General features: G+C 39.0%; 1 protein-coding gene across 12 annotated transcripts in view; it reads left to right on the top strand.

Annotated features, from left to right (window-relative positions):
- si:dkey-166d12.2 (rap1 GTPase-activating protein 1) overlaps window positions 1-19,117 on the top strand; it is a 108,889-nt gene that overhangs the window by 78,056 nt on the left and 11,716 nt on the right. For 10 of the 12 annotated variants that reach the window (XM_039612056.1, XM_039612054.1, XM_039612055.1 and 7 more), the window contains 10 exons: window positions 6,929-6,964; window positions 8,281-8,328; window positions 11,083-11,121; window positions 11,331-11,516; window positions 12,096-12,199; window positions 14,336-14,414; window positions 14,501-14,554; window positions 14,659-14,742; window positions 14,837-14,937; window positions 16,990-17,119. In XM_039612056.1, coding sequence (XP_039467990.1) covers window positions 6,947-6,964; window positions 8,281-8,328; window positions 11,083-11,121; window positions 11,331-11,516; window positions 12,096-12,199; window positions 14,336-14,414; window positions 14,501-14,554; window positions 14,659-14,742; window positions 14,837-14,937; window positions 16,990-17,119 — 843 coding nt within the window. In that variant the 5' untranslated portion in view covers window positions 6,929-6,946. Of the gene's footprint in view, window positions 1-5,025; window positions 5,307-6,928; window positions 6,965-8,280; window positions 8,329-11,082; window positions 11,122-11,330; window positions 11,517-12,095; window positions 12,200-14,335; window positions 14,415-14,500; window positions 14,555-14,658; window positions 14,743-14,836; window positions 14,938-16,989; window positions 17,120-19,117 lie in introns of those variants that run through there. The other 2 variants (XM_031739888.2, XM_039612053.1) reach the window with 2 other exon arrangements.

The following is a 19,117-nucleotide window of genomic DNA, read 5'->3' as shown; positions in this document are numbered from 1 at the left end:
GCATTCAGGTGCTGATGCAGAACGTGTAAGAATGTTTTTATATTTTACTTGATTCTAATCTGTTGCTGAGTTTGTTATACGCTGCTGGAATTGCAGCTCTTATAATACAGAGCACACACCGAAAATACCTGCTTAATCAATAAAATTAATTCATTTGATCTGGCAACAAACTAAAACTATTTCCATCTCTCCTTTACTTTGTGACTTTAATGTTTAAATGTAACCAGTTTCAGAGCTCTAATGTGCATCTATCACATTAGAAATAAACAGTAGCAGCCAGAGAGTGCACTCAGGATTTATTATTCGAATTACTGTGAAATGTAGTTCTTGTGATACTGAGTTCACACCTCATCTATTAGTTGTAGTATCAAATGTGCCTCCCGTGTCTTATTTCTGTGTTTGCACCTTGGTTCCTTTGTGTTTCATTCCAAATCTTGTTGCGTTATTATGAATGTCTTTCTCTGTCTCCTTTGGCTATTTGCAGTTTTACTTTGAAGATCTGTTTTCTTTCCTGTCCTGTGTTAGTTTTGCTTCCTCTCTATTTCCTCCCAATCGTCCCTCCAATTGACTGTCTTCACCTGTGTGTGATTGCTTTCACCTGTGTCTTGTTATCCTCCTTTTGGACATTCACTAAACAGCCCACGGTGTCTCCCTTTTTATCCTGTCAGATCATTTATCTGTGCTTCCTGTCTTGCTGACGTGATTCTCTCTAGAGCTGCTGTGTGTTTTCTTTGTGCCAGACTTGTGATTAATCAGCAAAATAAAGGCTCTTTTTTTCTGTACATCATATACTTTAGTTATCCTGAATTTGGGTTCACTCTGATCACTCTGATCTCAAATCCATGTCAAGGCATGGGGAGCAGATAGGGAGTAGGGAGTAGATCACAAACTGGTACAACTAAATACCAGCACCATGAAATCTGATGGTTCCAGCCAGGCATTAATGTATGAAGAGCTTGCAGTGACAACTGGTTGGAGTGGCATGTTACTATGACTAACATTGCAGTTTTTTAAGCTCAATCTGACATTACATTTACTAAAATGTAAATACAAACAGAATGCAATGAAAGCAAATCTCCATCCAATATAGATTTTTAGCCTTTCCAATTGCACAGAGATTTTTCCAGATTCTCTGTGCAGTGCACAATATTTAATGATATTGTGCACTGCAGATGATGAGATATTCAAAATCTTTATATTTTGACATTGAGGAATTTAAAATTGGCTGCCTGATGTTGATATTTTTCTTTAAAAAGTAATGCTTTCAGTTTAAACAATTGATATGGTTTATGAGATTTGCAAAAATAATTTGCAAGTCGTTACACTTCTTAGATTAATTTTACATCTTGCACGTTATTTACATCTTAATTCTCTCACAGTTGGAGATGTAAAAATAAAACTAACAGCTAGTTACTCTGAAACTGGGCTACATATGAAATGTTATATATGTAACATATCTAGCCCTTTAATTTTTCATTGGTGTCCTCTCTCTTTTTGGCTCATCAAATTCTTTAACTGTTACCCCCAGGTGAAAAGTTCCTCTGTTGCGTTCAGCCCCGGTAGCTCTGGTTGGCAGACTGTTGTGGTGCCTGACAGTCTGTGCCCTCTGTCACAGGCTTACGGGACAAATATAGATCTGTGGCAGTTGTTCCTCTCTAATAGCGTACATACCAGTGTAGGCACAGTGGGGGTATTTCTGTCATGCTTGTAAGGGAAATACAGTTTGCAAGGTATTAATAATCTACATATGGAGTTTCAGGAATAGATTTAGCATTTCATCTGTTCAAATTATTTAAATGATGCTCTTGTTTTTTAATGTGTTTTGTTGTGTCAAAATGTAGCTATTTATAATTCCACAGTCTCAAATGGAAAGAAGCGAGAGTGAGCTATTATTTTTTTTTTGTTGTTTTTTTCAAAATGGACTACTTACAGGAAGTATGTATACATAAAGGTTAACAGGTTCAACCCAGTAGTGCTGTTAAAACCATGAAGTTAATTGATATTGTAATGCTTTATTTTTTTATTGCTATAGAAAATGTTAGTGGTTGAAGTTAAAAGCTCCTTAAGTAGAACAAATCCACATTAGATGAATCACAGAAATGCAGAAGTACATTATAATGAATGCAACTTATTAAGTGCATATTGAGTGCTTAAATGGTCTTTTCATTTGATATGAGGTATACTAATACACTAATGTTGGCCTGTTAAGCTTTGCTTACGGACATAGCTGCATAGTTACAGGAATCCCTTTTCAGATTCACAAATGCATTTTCACATGTTTATGAAGTGATTTCTCTGATGATTATAAAACTCTGATTTGGTACAGTTGCAGGTCTTATATAAGAATATTACGCAGGTAAAACCAAAAGAAAAAAGCCTCAGGACTCCAATGGGAGCTGGGAAAAGCCTGATATATTGCCTCAGGTGATAAATGTAAAAATGTCACTTTGCACAGGGAGCTAAAAAGTACTAGTTTAAGAAAGGGGGAAAAAACTTGAAGATTTTGACATTTAAAAAAAATGCTTAGCAGACCTCTGTGACCTACTCCTCATTTCTGACTGAGGTTACATTAGCTGCTCCAAGTGTAACACCCTCTTACCCTCAAATATGTTAATACACTCTCTGCAGCCAAGATGCAGTGCAACGGGAAGACGAATGATTAGAATAATAAAACTTTATCTCATATAAAAGTGCCATAAAAACGGCTATGTTGGTAGAGTACTCTTTTAATTATGTCATTAACCTCTTTAGGTTTAACATTAATAGATAAGCACTAATTAATTAAACTCTTGTATGCTGAAAATTTCATTTTCTTTGCCGCTTACAGTTTTTGACAAAGCATTTAGTATTAATAACGGTCACACATACAAATCCCCAGCAATTGTTGATGAAACTTCAACAGTCTTTTTTCCTTGCTGGATATCTGTGTCTAAATTTTTTGTTCTTTCCTTTTTACTGGAGCGAGACAGTAGGAAACCTGCTTGAACATACAGAGAACTCAGCAGAAGTTATGCAGACCTTAACCTCTGTGGCAATCAACCAACTCATCTGAGGCGTTGATGGAGTGGAATGGGCCATCTGTGTGAACTCCATTTGTGTCCCTGAGGCCAATGTGGCCACAGCAAGGTCAGGCTAGTTTGTGCCAGACCCGATGAATGGACCACAATGGATTTTCTCTGGCTGAAATACTAGGCTTCTCTGCCCATTGATTGACTCTCTTGAAGTTTAGTTTTCTGTTTTACTCAAGCATTTGCCTTTGAGAAAGCAGCTAACCCAGAGAGTATAAATGAAAAGAGTCTGAAGAGGTGTGGGAATATTGCTTTGGACTCGTATGTTGGCAGTTTGTTTGTCGAAATCCAAAAGGCACTCTAGTTTTGAATAGTTAGAATGAATAGTAAGCATTTGAATCAAAGCGGGGATTGTATGGGTCATTGATGTTAATAGTCCGTATATGTTTTCATGGACATATTATACTTGTACACAGCCATTCAATCAAATCAGTCAATCAATGAATCGGTTGATTATTCAGCCTCTTTCACTCGCACACTCTGAGGCCCAGCAATTGGCTATAATCAACTCAAAGAAAAAGAGATGTGTAGCTCATGCTAACAGTACATTCACTGCAGCAGCTCCAAACCGTCTCTAAGGGCAGGAGACAAAAGAGCAGCTTAAAAGAGTGAAGGTCCTGAAGAGTGGAAGTGCAACCAACAGTGTCTTTGCATTTTTTTTAGTAAACACTGTTCCTTAAAATCACACCAAATACTGCACTTATTAAAATCAAGCAGATTGTGCAACAGCTTGTTGAATTTCCCACAGACTTAAGCTAAAATGTTGCACACACCAGCATGACTTTACAGTCAGTATGCTTTGTAACTGAAACACTGTTAACACTAATTGTGAATCTGAATAGCGTTCACTACTCTCTGCCCACAACTTCATTGCTGTCATCTACCACTGTTACATGACATTTGGGCAAGTGTGTAATTTTGTAAGTGAACTAGTGCTAAAGCCAGGTTAGACCTAAATAAACAGATTAGCTAATAAATTTTTTAAAAAGTAATAAAATGCACCCTCGGGATAGTGTTTAAATTGCATGATGCAGTATCACTCTGCTGAATGTATACCTCTGTACACAAGATATTCAAACCATGTCATCCCGTCACCCTATACTCTTTAGTTTTCCTCAAAAGGAAATCAGTGAAGACCAGTGGCTATGTTCATCCTTGATTGTAAAATAAAAATGCTTTTTATACTGTATATTGCTAAAATGTATCCTTTTGAAAGCTTCCCTCTGTGTTTTTGAAGTGGGTCAGTGCAGATTTCTGATACTGGAGGAGGGCCTGATCAAGAGACAAGCCGAGAAAAAGTTCTGCTTGTAAGGAACAGCTTCCCTTTCATCCCAGAGTGCTCCCCTGGTCTTTTTATCTCTTTCTCTCTTCTACTTTCTCTTGTACTCTTGTGTCATACCCATCTTTAACTATGCACAAATGATTTTTAGAATTGCTGAGGTTTGCTGAGCAGATTTTAGCTTCACTTATTTACCCCAATGGAGGCAAGCTTTGAGCTTTCGAGTTGTTGTTTTCTTTCTGTTCATTATCTTTTTTCTTGATTTTCTCTTTCATTTATTTTGGGCTACTTTGTCTTTTAATGAAGTGATTCTCAAAGTGCAAACCACAGGGAAACTTGAGCTGTAAGGTTTGTCTTATGTTATATAACGGGAAAGAGATGAGACTCATGACTTGAGAAATTTGAGATGAATGAAAAGAGGAAGAGAATGTTCTCATACTGTGATACAGCAAAAAAGAGAACTATGCAGTTCTAAGTCCACATGCAAGTGTGTGTGCACGAAAAGAGAAGACAGTTTCACAGAGTACAAAGGGAGGGGAGCAACATTGTTCCTCCCTTCGTCCTACTTCCTTTAGCATAGCTCTATTTGCCATGGGTGTGGGGGTGTGGAGGGTTGGGTGGGGGGGGGGGGTGAAAAGGGGAAGGAAGGGCAATAATATCCTCACATTACAGCACATGCTTTTACCTCACACACAGATATGGATTTTGATGGACAGCTATCAGTTTTTTTCCCCCACAAATCTACTGCCTGAGCGACAGTGAATGTAAAGTGTCATTGTCAGGCTCGCCTTTCTCCTTTTGGCTGACAGTGACATCAACACCCTCGCTCTTGTCAGCTTGACTGCATCTGTACTTGTGGAATAATGACTGAGCTCAGGATGGCTGAGAATGTCTTATTGGATAGACTGCTCAGTAGTCCCCCCAGTAAGCCTGTTTTCAAGAGACGATGCTTAAGTGATGTGAGTATTTTTCATTTGCTGGAACTGAGTTTGTTATTTCTGTTATCTTGCTTGATTCTTAAGTTAGCTCGGGAACACAAATATAAATATAGTATGTGTGGTGTTGGAGAAAAGGAAGTAATGAAATTTTGTTAACTGCACAGACAGATAAAACACTTCGCTGATCTTTTTTTAGAAAGGAACTGTTAATAGCAAATACTTTGGTAACCTGGTTTCATTATGTAAATATTTTGTATGTCCCGAAATAAGATGGTTTCCTTGCATAGTTACGGTTTGTGTGCCGCTGTGCTCATAGAGTGCTTCCACAATTTGGGAGTGCACTGCTTCTTTTTCTCTCTCTCAAAAAAAAAAGAATTCGGCACTGACGTGGCTGCTGTGGAGTCTGTGCGGTTCACTGATAATCTGTTCAGCCTAGGACAGTGTTTGTTGATGTTTGTTTTGCAGTCAAGAGAGCAGTATCTCCTTGAATATCATATGGCACTGTTTATTTTCACATGGAACAATAGACTGGGGCTGCACCTTTGGCTTTACTAGGTCAGGATCAGATGCGTGTGCATTTGTGAAGCATGCTTTCATGGGTGGAGGCGTATATATGTATGAGTTTACAAGTATATTTTAGCACATGTACGTGTGAAATGTTTATAAGCATACATGTGTATTCTATCCTGTCGTTGTTGTGTGCGCTGGTGTGTGTGTATGTGTTTTGCAAGCCCCTGCAGTGCTCCTCAGTAAATTTAATCTGTCATGTGGAAACATCAGCTTGGCACTTCAGTCCACTTGTGTTACATGGTGAACAGAGGGCTCGCCCCACAACAGGCACTGCTGTCAGGGCTGCTGCAGTTCTTTCCTCCTTCAGCTCAGGTTGGAGCTGCTTAAAATCCTTAATGTGGCCTCTGCAGATGAAGGTGCATGCCTAAGGGCATCATCTTTTGCTTAACCTCAACAACTGACTCTACTAATTGAGCAAAAGTGAATTATTTAGGGTGTAATGAAAAGCCAGTAGTGGCTCTGAAATCTGTGTGTCTAATTAGCAATACTAGTATCAATTCAATACAAGTGGACACATGCTCATTACCAAGCATCATAATTACAGCATGGCTGATATCAAACCGAGTTGCCAGATCATGTATGATAATTTATTTTAATGTCATGTTTTGGACACTCTTCCTGTTGCCTGATAGGTTGTAGTGTGAAGTGTGTCTCATTCACACATGTAATGTGACTGTGTGCTTCAAACACCAAAACCTGAGTGTCTTCCAGCTAATTGCGCAGAGTCAGATGAGCTGTTGGCTTTAGCAACAGAGAGAAGCACCATGGAGCTTTGATGCTCATTTCCCCCTAAGAGTTACTTGTTTACAGTGTGTTTGTCTTGGAGCGAGGGATTCTCCAGGCGCTGAAGGGAGCCTCAGTGATATTGGTGTCAAGTGGGATGCGTTAGGGTGTACTAAAATGAGGCATTAAATAGTGCCAGAGATTCCAACAGGAAATCTTTTGCCTTGAGAATGCACAGGAAGCTTTTTCACTCAGCAGAGATGAAATCAAAGTAAACACCCAGAAGGAAAGCATATCACCACAAATATACACTTTTTCAAAACCATGTACTTTGGATTTCTTTCCTCCAGACCTCGGACCTGTTTGCCATGATCGAGAGGTTGCAGGTACTGTAAATGTTCTACTGGCTCAGCTTTCTGCTTAAACCTGTTCTCCCTCACAGACTCAGAATTTTCACTTTGGACATAAAATCTCTATTTACTTCTATTTTGAGACTCTACTTTTTTTTCCTGCTACTTTTGTATTCAGCACTGTAACTCCACTATACAGGAACACTTTTCCGTGTGTGTCCATGTATCTATGTATTTACTATTAATGTGTCTTCTTGCAGCAGAGATAGCCTCTGGCTATCTCAAGAAGCCTTATTCTTCTGAATGTGCTGAACAGATCCCTTGTGTTTTCCCTTCACAGCTGGGTAGTTTTCTCCATGTCATCAAGTAGCTTGACTTGTAGAAATCTAGTTTTTATTATAGCCAATGAGCTAGTGCTTCAGTGTAGCACAAACTATAAGAAAGTAGGCTAGATTCTGAGTAAGCCACTGGAAAGAAAGCAAAACCATTAAAACAGGCTGTTCAAAAAGAGTCTAATTATGTAGGCATCAACCACATTATTTAGCAGTGAATAGGTAGTCTATAAAATGAGAAAGGGTATTTCATCTTACGTGATGTTTTTCTTTAGGGATCAAAGTATGTCAACACAGGAAACTATTTTAATCTGAATGGTCTACTGTGATCATATCTTATTCCCAAAAGTTGCAAAATCATTATTTAGCTTTACAAAAGTGCAATAAAGGCTATGTGACTGGTTTATCCATGAAGCTGTAGTGCTTCATGGATACATATTACTTAAATAGTCTTATGTACAGTCCACAGAAGGGTCAAGTGAAAACATGAACAGCTTTCAGAGAATGAATTTAGTGAACACACGTGCACTTTCCATTTGATTTGTCTTCTTTAGACAAAAAATTGTCTGGATATGCTGATCAGGAAATATTTCCATGTTTTAGGAACTGTCAGTGTTAGTCAATGAAAGAATAAGAATAAGAAGAGAGAGATTATTTATAACCCTATTATGGCCCTTGAGTAGAACTGTGGATAGTGAAATCAACTGTATAGCTTGATGGAAGCACTCTTTCTGTTCTCGCTGCTTTTTCTGTCTACTAGAGTTTCTAATTCCTCGGTCCTCTTTACTTCCTCTTTCCCTGGTAATTTCAATCACCTTTCTCTGGTGATCTAGATTATTTTCTGTCACAATGAACTTTTGAACGTATTGTAAAATTACTTTGCATTATGCTGCTGCATAAGGTTCTGACAGCCAGCGTTGTCCTGAATCTGTATTTCTTTGTATATGTGTCAACCAGCTGCTTAGATATGCTACCTGTGCCATCAGTATCCTGTCTATTTTTTCCTTCTCATCTTAACAGGGTTACAGAATGGATGAGCAAAGATGTCCCCTCCCTCCTCCCCTCAAAGTGAGTCGTTAATCCTCACATCTCCTCGTAGACTGCAGTCTGGTAAAGCATCTGTAATGGCAAAGTTATAAACCTTTTCCTTATCGGCTGTCAGACAGGCTTTAAGGTGCTCACTTGGTGAGTTAGGAGTTCGACGGGGACTGGCACTGCAAAATCTTCTGTTACCCTCCTGTTACCTAGACAGCCTAATGCAGTTACTATTCAAGGCAAAAACGACACACAGAAGGTGGTAATCAGCAGACAGAAGAACATTAATTCTTGCAAAACCCTGTAACTTGGTCAGGGTTTGGCTGACTTCACCTGTGTACAGCTTACTTGTAAAACAAGTCTACGGTCCTCTTCAAATTAGGAACACACAAATTATCATTTTTAGTCCGTCTTAGGAAAGTGCCATCTCTATAAAGAATCACACATCTTTTCTATTATCTTTTGATTCATGCTACAACTGTATTTATCCAAGATTTATGTTTAGGAGACTCCAAACTCAGTGATGTACAAGGTGTGCTGAAAAACCTTGTACATCACATAAAAATGTATACAAATCAAAAGCCATGCATGATTTAAATTTGGCCTTTCTCAAGTTCAGGGTTGTATTCTCATGCACCTCTGGACTGTTTTCAGTGCAGCTGCATTTTTTTTTAGATCCCTTTGTGGAAAAAAAAATGTTAAAGCCTTGTCGTGCTCCTCTGTGAAAAGCAATGCATCTCCTGCAGTGTGCCACAATGTCAATCCTCGCAAGCAGTCCAAGGTGGTGGGCAAAGATTATGTCGCCGTGGCCAGAAAAACAGCAGGCGATGGCGAGCTGGCATGAAACCACAGTTCAGATCATTTCCTCCCAGTGGGTTAAAACATCTTGATGCATTCTCAATCATCCAGGAAAGGAAATCTCCAAAAAGTTGATTCTGTTCATCTGGACGTAGCGTTTTGTGGGAGAAACCTTTCGTCACTCATCCAAGTGACTTCTTCAGACTGAAGAAGTCTGATTTTGCACTGAAGAAGTCACTTGGATGAGTGACGAAACGCTTTCTCCCACAAAACGCTACGTCCAGATGAACAGAATCAACTTTTTGGAGATTTCCTCCCAGTGATCTTTTTTAGATGCCTACGGATTTTACAATAGAACTCTACATTTACAGTGTCGCCCTGGGAGATGAATCTGTGGTGCATAACCCAATGAATGTTGGGGGGGAGAAAAGCATATGCTTCTTCAGTTATTCCTCAATTGCTGAATTGCCTTTGGGGCTTGAAAACTGTGGAAAACTACTAGGTCATAGCAAGGGACCCAGCATGTATCACTACTGGCAATTCTCCACACAAAATTTGAGTTAAACAGAAGTTCATATTTGTTTTCTGCCCATGTTTGAGTTTCATGGTAAAATTGTAACACATTATTTGTAAGTCTGAACAAGACATCCAGGGAGCGATCTAAAAATAGCACCCATGCAGGAAGCTGTCTGGACATGGCCGAGAAGATGGCCAAAATTTAATTATGCAAGGCTTTTGATATTTGTGGTTTTTATAATCACATCTGGTTATAGCTTGAAATTTAAAAAAACAAGTGATTATTTAGTGCCAAACAAGCCTTCTTTGTATTATCATGTTGGTATCATATCCTTTGTACTAGGTTCTCTATTTAATATTAACTTCTCCCTCTAACTTTAGCTCATACCGTGAAAACAAACAGAGACCAAATTATGTGCACATATGTCAACAGAAACATATTTTGGGTAAATTCATTAGCCAGGAAATCTTTATGCCATGTAAAAGACCATCAATGGAGAGTTGCTTTTTCCAGCAACTGCTCCTGCACTTGATGTATGAATGACAGCATCTATCAGTTAACTCTTTCACTATTTATAAATTGCCATAAAATTGCTTACATTCTTACTGGTCTGCCAAGTTTCTTCATTTCTGACCTCTCCCTCTGTGCATTGTCACAAGAACTGTTATGTAAGGGAGTGTGACCTTCATTTACACATTTCACAAAGTTCTCAGTGTCACTTCTGCCACATGTTGCCCGTAGCTTGTAATGAAATAAATCTTGCTATGCTTTGCTGGAAACATGAAACATTCTTAAGGAAAAGAGAAAACCAGTATATTAAATTGAGCGAATGTTGGTATGGAGTGCAACAAGCATTAAAAATTAATACTGCAGCAAGTGAATACAACTGTAAGAGGATAAAATGAGAGAAAATATTTGCCATTATGTGTTGTTCAGGGATTTTTTTTACTACACATTGCAGCACATATTAGCTACCAATAACTGAAAGTAAACCTTTATAATGTCAACTTTTAGACATCCAGATGAATATAACTGTGTGTGAAGGGTTGTCCTGTTATCATTTTGACCCTGGGGGGTTGTAACACCCAGATACTGGAGGTTATAAAATATGTAAACCTTTGCCAGATGACAGCCAAGTTTAAATAGCCTTTCAATAGTTACGTAATCAAAGCTGGGACAATGAATACAAACTGAAGCCTTAGATAACAGTTTCTTGAATAACAAAAAGAGCTAAAGCGTGTGTTCTCCAGAGTGAAATGTAAGACATTTCTCAAAGAAGGCTGACAGTGTGGCCTCTTTCGTGATTTCAGAATAAGATAAAGTAACAGAAAAATGCAGAACTGAAAGCTACTGTAGTTAATATTCTGTCACAGTGTCTGTGCTCATCGTTGTTTTCCAAAGAACCAAAACTGAAAGTATGACTACAAGCGGCTGTTTGTCAGCCTGACTCATATTCATTTCTGTCCCTGCAGACAGAAGAAGACTACATCCCTTATCCCAGTGTTCATGAGGTATAGTCCACATATCCTCCGTATAAATAATTTGCACACTACAAAAGCATTTTTAAAGATGTCAGAAACTGTAATGCTAAAGATTCAAATGGGAGTACACAGTTTCTGAGGCACTGAAGGCAATGCAGTGCATGGTGCCAAACACTCACTATTAATAATGGTACCATACTTTACTTTTCTCTATTATCATTATTTCCTGTGACTTTCAGGTTCTGGGTCGCAGCAGTCCTTTTCCACTCATACTCCTGCCCCAGTTTGGAGGCTACTGGATCGAGGGGACCAATCATGAACCTAAAGACCCACCAGAGGCAGATCAACCACCCTGTCCTACCTCCCACATTAAACTGGAAACAAACAGTACTGCAAAGATCTACAGGAAGCAGTTCATGGGCAAGGTAAAACTCAGGAAGCAAAATCTATTCTTTCTGAAAGGATTAATATTTATTTCTTCATTCTAGTATGTAATCTTGAAATGTGCAAGTATATTGAGGAAGACCCATCTTTTGATTGAGCCTCTTATAAAATAACACTTGTTTCTAAAACTCCTAACACATCTAACACTTAGGCACAGGGCAATGAAAGCAAATAAAGAATGTGTGTGTTTGCTTCATTTGTAATCATTAGGCATGGAGTAATAGTAGTTGGCTTTCTGAAGACTTGCAGTATAATTATTAGCATTTTCTTAAAACTGGCCAAAGTCTCATCTTGTGGTGTGAAGCCAACTGTCTACTTTAAATGCAAATCCATTGTGTAGCAAAAGAACTTGACATTGCAACACAAAGTTTCGCAAAAGTTGTCTCAATGTACGCTCATACATTTTCTGCAAGGGGAGGTCAACCACTTTCCTTAAACAGAAGCCTTTTTCTTTAAGCCTCTTTATTTGTAATTTACAAAAACATTTTTATTATTCTATTGCTAACTATTGGAAGAATATCTATCCTCCATTAAAGTTTCCTCTGCATATCTTGCCCTAGGAACACTTTAATTACTACACCATGGATGCTGCCCTGGGCCACTTGGTCTTTTCAATGAAGTATGATGTCATTGGGGATCAAGAGCATCTGCGCTTGATGCTTCGGTACAGTTTCCTATTATCTTTATCTCTGACTTGTTTCCTGCACCATTTGTGATTTTATTCACCTGCATTTTCTTTTATAATAACAGCCCTTGACTTCACTCCCCTACCCCTCCACCACTTACCTTTATCTCATTTTGTCTTCATATTTCTGTTCGTCACTTATTTTCTGTCTTCACTGCCTTTTCTTACACCGAATCTGCAACAGTCCAATAACCCTCCTTTTTTGTTTCCTTTGCATGTACTGACAGTCTCCAAAATACACCTATTAAGTACTGAGTATTTCTTTACATGCCTCACTGGATACATTTTCTTTTTGTTCAAAAATAACTTTAAATCAAGGAAAAATGTCACAGAGCAAGGTAGCATTCTCAGTTCCCCCAGTACAGTCAGTGGTTCTCACAGGTTCGCCTCAGTTATGCATTTTAAAATGCAATCTCCAATAATAATGAACACTTAGAAAAGAGTCCAGCTGAGCATTGTATCAATCATTTTATTGTAGTCAATATAAAAGTAGGTGATATAATATACAGTATAAATACAAACACCTTTGTGTACAAATATTGATTTAAAACTGTTAAAAAGAAGGATACTCAGCAATATCTGTGCTGTGCATGTGCAGTGCCACCCACAATCACCTAAATCTCACTCAGTGAGCTTCACCGCTCCTTCATATTCTCCTTGAGACTGATGAGGGGGAGTGAGGCAGAACTCGGTGCACCGTACAACCTGTGAATTAATTTTAGCACCTGAGAGATTCCTCTTGATTTTAAGAGCTGTGTTTCCTCTTTGTTAATGAAGCCTCAGAGATGAGTGTGCAGTGAGGTAACAGCCACTCTGCCCACAACATTTTTCACACAGTGATGTTTCTCAGTGGGTGGGCACCACCCACAGTCACCTCGAACTATGTAGCCATAGGCAGTGAGGCACAGTTATATTTAAAGCACCTGTATGATTTCCATGATCAGGCATAACCTGTTTTTATTGTACTGGAAATGCCCCTATAGACAGCAGTGACACGGTATTTTCTCACCCCGAGTTTACATCCAGCTTTCCTGCATCACATGCCATATAACCTTTAATGTATGTATGCTATTCACTCACAGTTCCTTCAGTAACTGTAAGTTTGCAAATCCTTGGCCCTTGATTTCATTGTGCTAGTTATGAATGGTGGTATTATTATCATCTATACCCTTGAAAGTATGATAATCTGAGTATACATAACTCCATTTTATTGTTCCTGCAGAGTACAAATTTAATTCCATGCCAAATGTATGATATTTTATACATGAGTTTGTATGAGTTTTTGAGACCTCTATATAATAAGTTAGATTTCTGATTGCCTGAAAAGCAAAAATACATTTCACAGTGACTTGAAAAAATGGTGGATGTAGCAAATGTGATACAAATTAAAGCTCACATATGCAAATTTCATCAGAAGGTTCGATGAATACTCCGTTTTCAGGAAATCTCTTTTTTAGTGAGTCAGTATACATGGTTTAAGCATGTGGAGAAATACAAAGCATGCAGGCTTTGGACTTTTAAGTCATGCTTGCAACCCTGTGAGTGGTGTTTGAGGGAGAGTTTTGCACACTACAGTTATATATTTGGAGTTAATTAGCTTCAGCGCTGGATTTTTGCTTTTATACAGAGGCAGACTTTTTGCTAAGTTAAGTGGCTGCCTCTAGCCTGATATTATCTTTGTACATATATCATGAAAGTGATATCCATCTTCTCATCTTTAGTAACTCTTGATGAGAAAGATCCAAAAGTGAAGTGCTGTTGTATGTACTGTTTATTGTTCAGAATTTCTGGACACAGACTGCTTTTAAGCATCCAGTGGGTGCGCAGATTTCCTAGTATTGCTTGTTGTACTCCTCGTACTCCCCACAACCACTAGACACACACACACACCCCATTCACCCCTCTTCCAGGCAATTTTGGCTCAGAAACATCATGTGTAAAGACCATTATGCTCCCGGCTTCACACAACATCTATAGGAAAGGTCCTCTTTGAATTGACAGCTCAATTGCTTGGAGGCAAAGCATCATAGAAAGAAACCAAAACCCCAGCAGGATTCCTTTGGATTAGAAATAGAACAGAGGACATTTTGACTTTTCATATTTTTTGCCTTTCAGCACAAAACAAAAAACTTATCATGATGTGATTCCCATTTCCTGCCTTACTGAGTTCCCCAATGTGGTTCAGATGGCCAAGGTAAAAACGTATGATTATCTTCATACACACAAAAAAATCTCTCTGCATATAATTTGACTTTGTCAAGTGTATTTTTTCATTCACAGCTTGTTTGTGAAGAAGTAAACGTGGATAGGTTTTACCCTGTCCTCTATCCGAAGGTAAGCAGTACTCCTCATTGCCACTTTGTCTTTTGATTCGTGTTATCTCACAATAGTAAAGTACCATGAATCTGACTAGAAACTCAATTTTCTCTAATCCTCAGGCATCAAGGCTCATTGTCACCTTTGATGAGCATGTAATTAGCAACAATTTCAAGTTTGGGGTTATTTATCAAAAGTTTGGTCAGGTGAGTGCACTTCAGTCATGCTGCTGCAGCTTATCTTAGCTTTTGAAGTCACGCATCACTCTTCCTGAAAATTTTATTTGCTTCTTCCCTGCAGACATCAGAGGAGGAGCTGTTTGGGAACATGGAAGAAAGTCCAGCCTTTGTTGAGTTCTTGGAGTTTCTGGGACATAAGATTGAACTTCATGACTTTAAAGGGTTTGGACAGTTTGCATTATGAAGTCTTTCCCCCAAAAACAGAAAAACTGACCTTTTAAAGTACTTTTGGTTATTCTCACTCATCATTCTATTGATCAGTGTTGGCTTAAAGAGCAATGTAAAAAGCCCTGATATTTGTAGTATTGACTGAGGGATTAAGCAAGCAAAAAAAAAAAGTGCCCTTGGCATTTCCTCAATGATGAATCAGCATGGATGAACAGTTGTCAGAGACCACGCACCTATGTTCCACTTTTCCGCTTTATCATTCTCTCTTCTGTCTTGTGTCTCTCTGCTGTTCACCACAGTGTTATACAGGGTGGGCCATTTATATGGATACACCGTAATAAAATGGGAATGGTTGGTGATATTAAAGTCCTGTTTGTGGCACATTAGTATATCTGAGGGCGCAAACTCCTCAAGATGGGTGGTGACCATGGGGGCCATTTAGAAGTCGGCCATCTTGGATACAACTTTTGTTTTTTCAATAGGAAGAGGGCCATGTGACACATCAAACTTATTGGTAATGTCACAAGAAAAACAATGGTGTGCTTGATTTCAATGTAACTTTGTTCTTTCATGAGTTATTTACAAGTTTCTGACCACTTATAAAATGTGTTCAATGTGCTGCCCATTGTGTTGGATTGTCAATGCAACCCTCTTCTCCCACTCTTCACACACTGATAGCAACACCGCAGGAGAAATGCCAGCACAGGCATCCAGTATCCGTAGTTTCAGGTGCTGCACATCTCGTATCTTCACACCATAGACAATTGCCTTCAGATGACCCCAAAGATAAAAGTCTAAGGGGTCAGATCGGGAGACCTTGGGGCCATTCAACTGGCCCACGACGACCAATCCACTTTCCAGGAAACTGTTCATCTAGGAATGCTCGGACCTGGCACCCATAATGTGGTGGTGCACCATCTTGCTGGAAAAACTCAGGGAACGTTCCAGCTTCAGTGCATAAAGAGGGAAACACATCATGATGTAGCAATTTCAAATCCAGTGGCCTTGAGGTTTCCATTGATGAAGAATGGACCCACTATCGTTGTACCCTATATACCACACCAAACCATCACTTTTGTTGTTCCAACAGTCTTTGAGGGATCCATCCAATGTGGGTTAGTGTCAGACCAATAGCGGTGGTTTTGTTTGTTAACTTCAACATTCACATAAAAGTTTGCCTCATCACTGAACAAAATCTTCTGCGTGAACTGAGGGTCCTGTTCCAATTTTTGTTTTGCCCATTCTGCAAATTCTGTGCGCCGATCTGGGTCATCCTCGTTGAGATGCTGCAGTAGCTGGAGTTTGTAAGGGTGCCATTTGTGAGTAGCTAATATCCGCCGAAGGGATGTTCGATTAATGCCACTCTCCAGTGACATGCGGCGAGTGTTACGCTGTGGGCTCTTGCTGAATGAAGCTAGGACAGCCACTGATGTTTCTTCATTAGTGACAGTTTTCTTGCGTCCACATTTTGGCAAATCCAACACTGAACCAGTTTCACGAAACTTAGCAAGCAGTTTGCTAACTGTAGCATGGGAGATGGGTGGTCTCGTAGGGTGTCTTGCATTGAAATCTGCTGCAATGACCCGGTTAATGCGTTCACCAGATATCAACACAGTTTCGATCCGCTCCTCACGTGTTAACCTCTTCGACATGTCAATGGCTGTGAACAAAGAGAAACTTGTAAATAACTCATGAGAGAATAAAGTTACGTTGAAACCAAGCACACCATTGTTTTTCTTGTGACATTACCAATAAGTTTGATGTGTCACATGGCCCTCTTCCTATTGAAAAAAACAAAAGTTGTATCCAAGATGGCCGACTTCTAAATGGCCACCATGGTCACCACCCATCTTGAGGAGTTTATACCTCAAGATATACTAATGTGCCACAAACAGGACTTTAATATCACCAACCATTCCCATTTTATTACGGTGTATCCATATAAATGGCCCACCCTGTACTTGCATCCTTCTCTTGTTTCCTCCTCTCTTATTTTTATTGCCTCTGCCCTTAGCTTTCTTTTGTCTTCTCTTTCCTCCCTTGTAGTTTTCGTGGTGGGCTCGATGTCACTCATGGCCAGACAGGGACAGAATCCGTCTACACAAATTTCCATAATAAGGAGATCATGTTTCATGTGTCCACCAAACTGCCTTACACAGAAGGAGACTCACAGCAGGTATAGTAATAATGCCAATGATTAATCATTTAGGAAACCAGTTTGTGTTTTCAGGACCTTTAGAAATCGATTTGTGAAAGGTCTGTGCTTGTGACACATTCATGCGTCTGCAGCAGCAGCTGGCGGGTCAAGGCATTTAACTCAATGCTGATAAAGGAAGATGAATCATTTTCATTTGTAACTATGATGTGCAAAGTGAAAAAAAATAATGATTAAAATTGTACTTCAGGGATACTACTTTGCTTTTTTGCTGAGAGTTGTTGAGAAGAACTGCCCTAATGTTCTTACAATAAACACTATATTGAGACTAAAAACAGCTTGAAGTAAACAGCTTTTCTGGCTCGTTATTAAAGGTAACGAGCGAGACTCCTCTAACGTGTTATAAATTTGTTTATTTTTTTGTAATATTGATTTCTGGTGTTTGACCTTACTTCAGCTTTTGATGCCATCAATATCACAATTCTGAGTTCACTTTAAAGGTCGGCCTCAAAGAAAGAAGCCTGGTTTACATCATATTTGTTAGATTAAGCTCAGCGATCGCTGATGATTCGTCTTCTTTAGGGGCCAATCTGACATGTGTTGTTCCCATGACTCCATTCTGGGCTCCTTGTTGTTCTCTAATTGCATGCCTCCAGTTGGGCTTATCCAGACAAATTATTCATGATGATCACACAGATTTACATCCTATTAAAAGCTGTGAAAAAAAAAATGAAGTAGCCTATAGCTGCTTAAGCCTCCCTTTACTAGTTACCAGTTAATTTGAGACTTGATCATTTTGCTGATCATAATAAAACTCCAAATTAAAATCCAGGTTATTGATATGGAAATGTTTCGCAGGACTTCATTCAGTTCTCCAAAGGACAGGTCACACTAAGTCCGCTGAGGTGAGATCTTGACTTTGACTGGGCCTATTGCAACACTGATTGTTTTCTTTTTCAGTACATCAGTTGCAGATTTGTTGTGTGCTTGGGATCATTGACCTGTTGTGTGACATAATTTAGGCCAAACATTGACTGTCAGACAGATGGCCTCTTGTACAGAGGAGTTCATGGTTGACTTAATGACTGCAAGGTGCCTATGTCCAGGACTGCATAGAGCCCTTCTAAAGCTTTTGTACATACATATCTTCCATGTTTGTTATTTTTATTACAGCATTCCAGAGATTGGCAGATATTAACAAAGAAAGTAAATTTATATAGAATTCCACGTTTGTTGTGCTCACTTACCCCACAGAGAAATAGCATTTTTAAGGGTTACCATTTCCACTTGCATTACAGTGGCCTTTTTTTGTACTGAAGTTTCTCCTCTCTTGAAGACTTTTATCTATTTGATGTTATGTTGCAGTGAGCTGCATTAGTCCTTAGCTGCTCTTCAGTCCCTTCTAGAGTGGTTTGAACTTTGTTACCGCAGTAACCTTGTACAGATGGTCCATATTGCCTAGGCATGGAGAGACACAGAGAGCATAAACAACACCCACATGAGATGATTCACCAGGGAACTCAGGAAAAGAAGGCAAGGTGCAAGAGTAATAGCTCAGTATTCAGTATTTCAGGGAGGAAAAAGTAAAAGATTTCTGTTGCCAGACCTTACTGAATGTAATCAGATTTGAAAGGTCTTACAGTAATAACAGATGTCAAGTGTTTCAAATCAGTGACACATACGCTGTTTCTGTGTGGTGATGGTATACGATTGCAGTGTTTGGAAAAATTAGATAAACCGTCTTCAGCTATATGGTTTCAGAGAGTCCTTGTGTGAGTGTATACCGACAGATAATCAGCTCAGGGATGATGCAGTAGTAGCCTGGATGACATGAATCATAGCCATGTGTAGCCCATCTAATTCACCTTCATTACTGTCATAAAAATACATTCTTTACAAAACCTTAATATTTTTGTCAATTTCAGCTGAATATTGTAAAACTTGACTTAGTTCCTATCAGACTTTCAACACAGTTACATGAAACTCATTTTGCAGATAAACTCAGTAGTGATAAAGTTA

This window comes from Oreochromis aureus, linkage group 5 (assembly GCF_013358895.1).
Source record: "Oreochromis aureus strain Israel breed Guangdong linkage group 5, ZZ_aureus, whole genome shotgun sequence".
Taxonomy (NCBI): Eukaryota; Metazoa; Chordata; class Actinopteri; order Cichliformes; family Cichlidae; genus Oreochromis; species Oreochromis aureus.
Note: the sequence above shows the minus strand (reverse complement) of the source record. Positions and strands in the feature narration are given on the sequence as shown.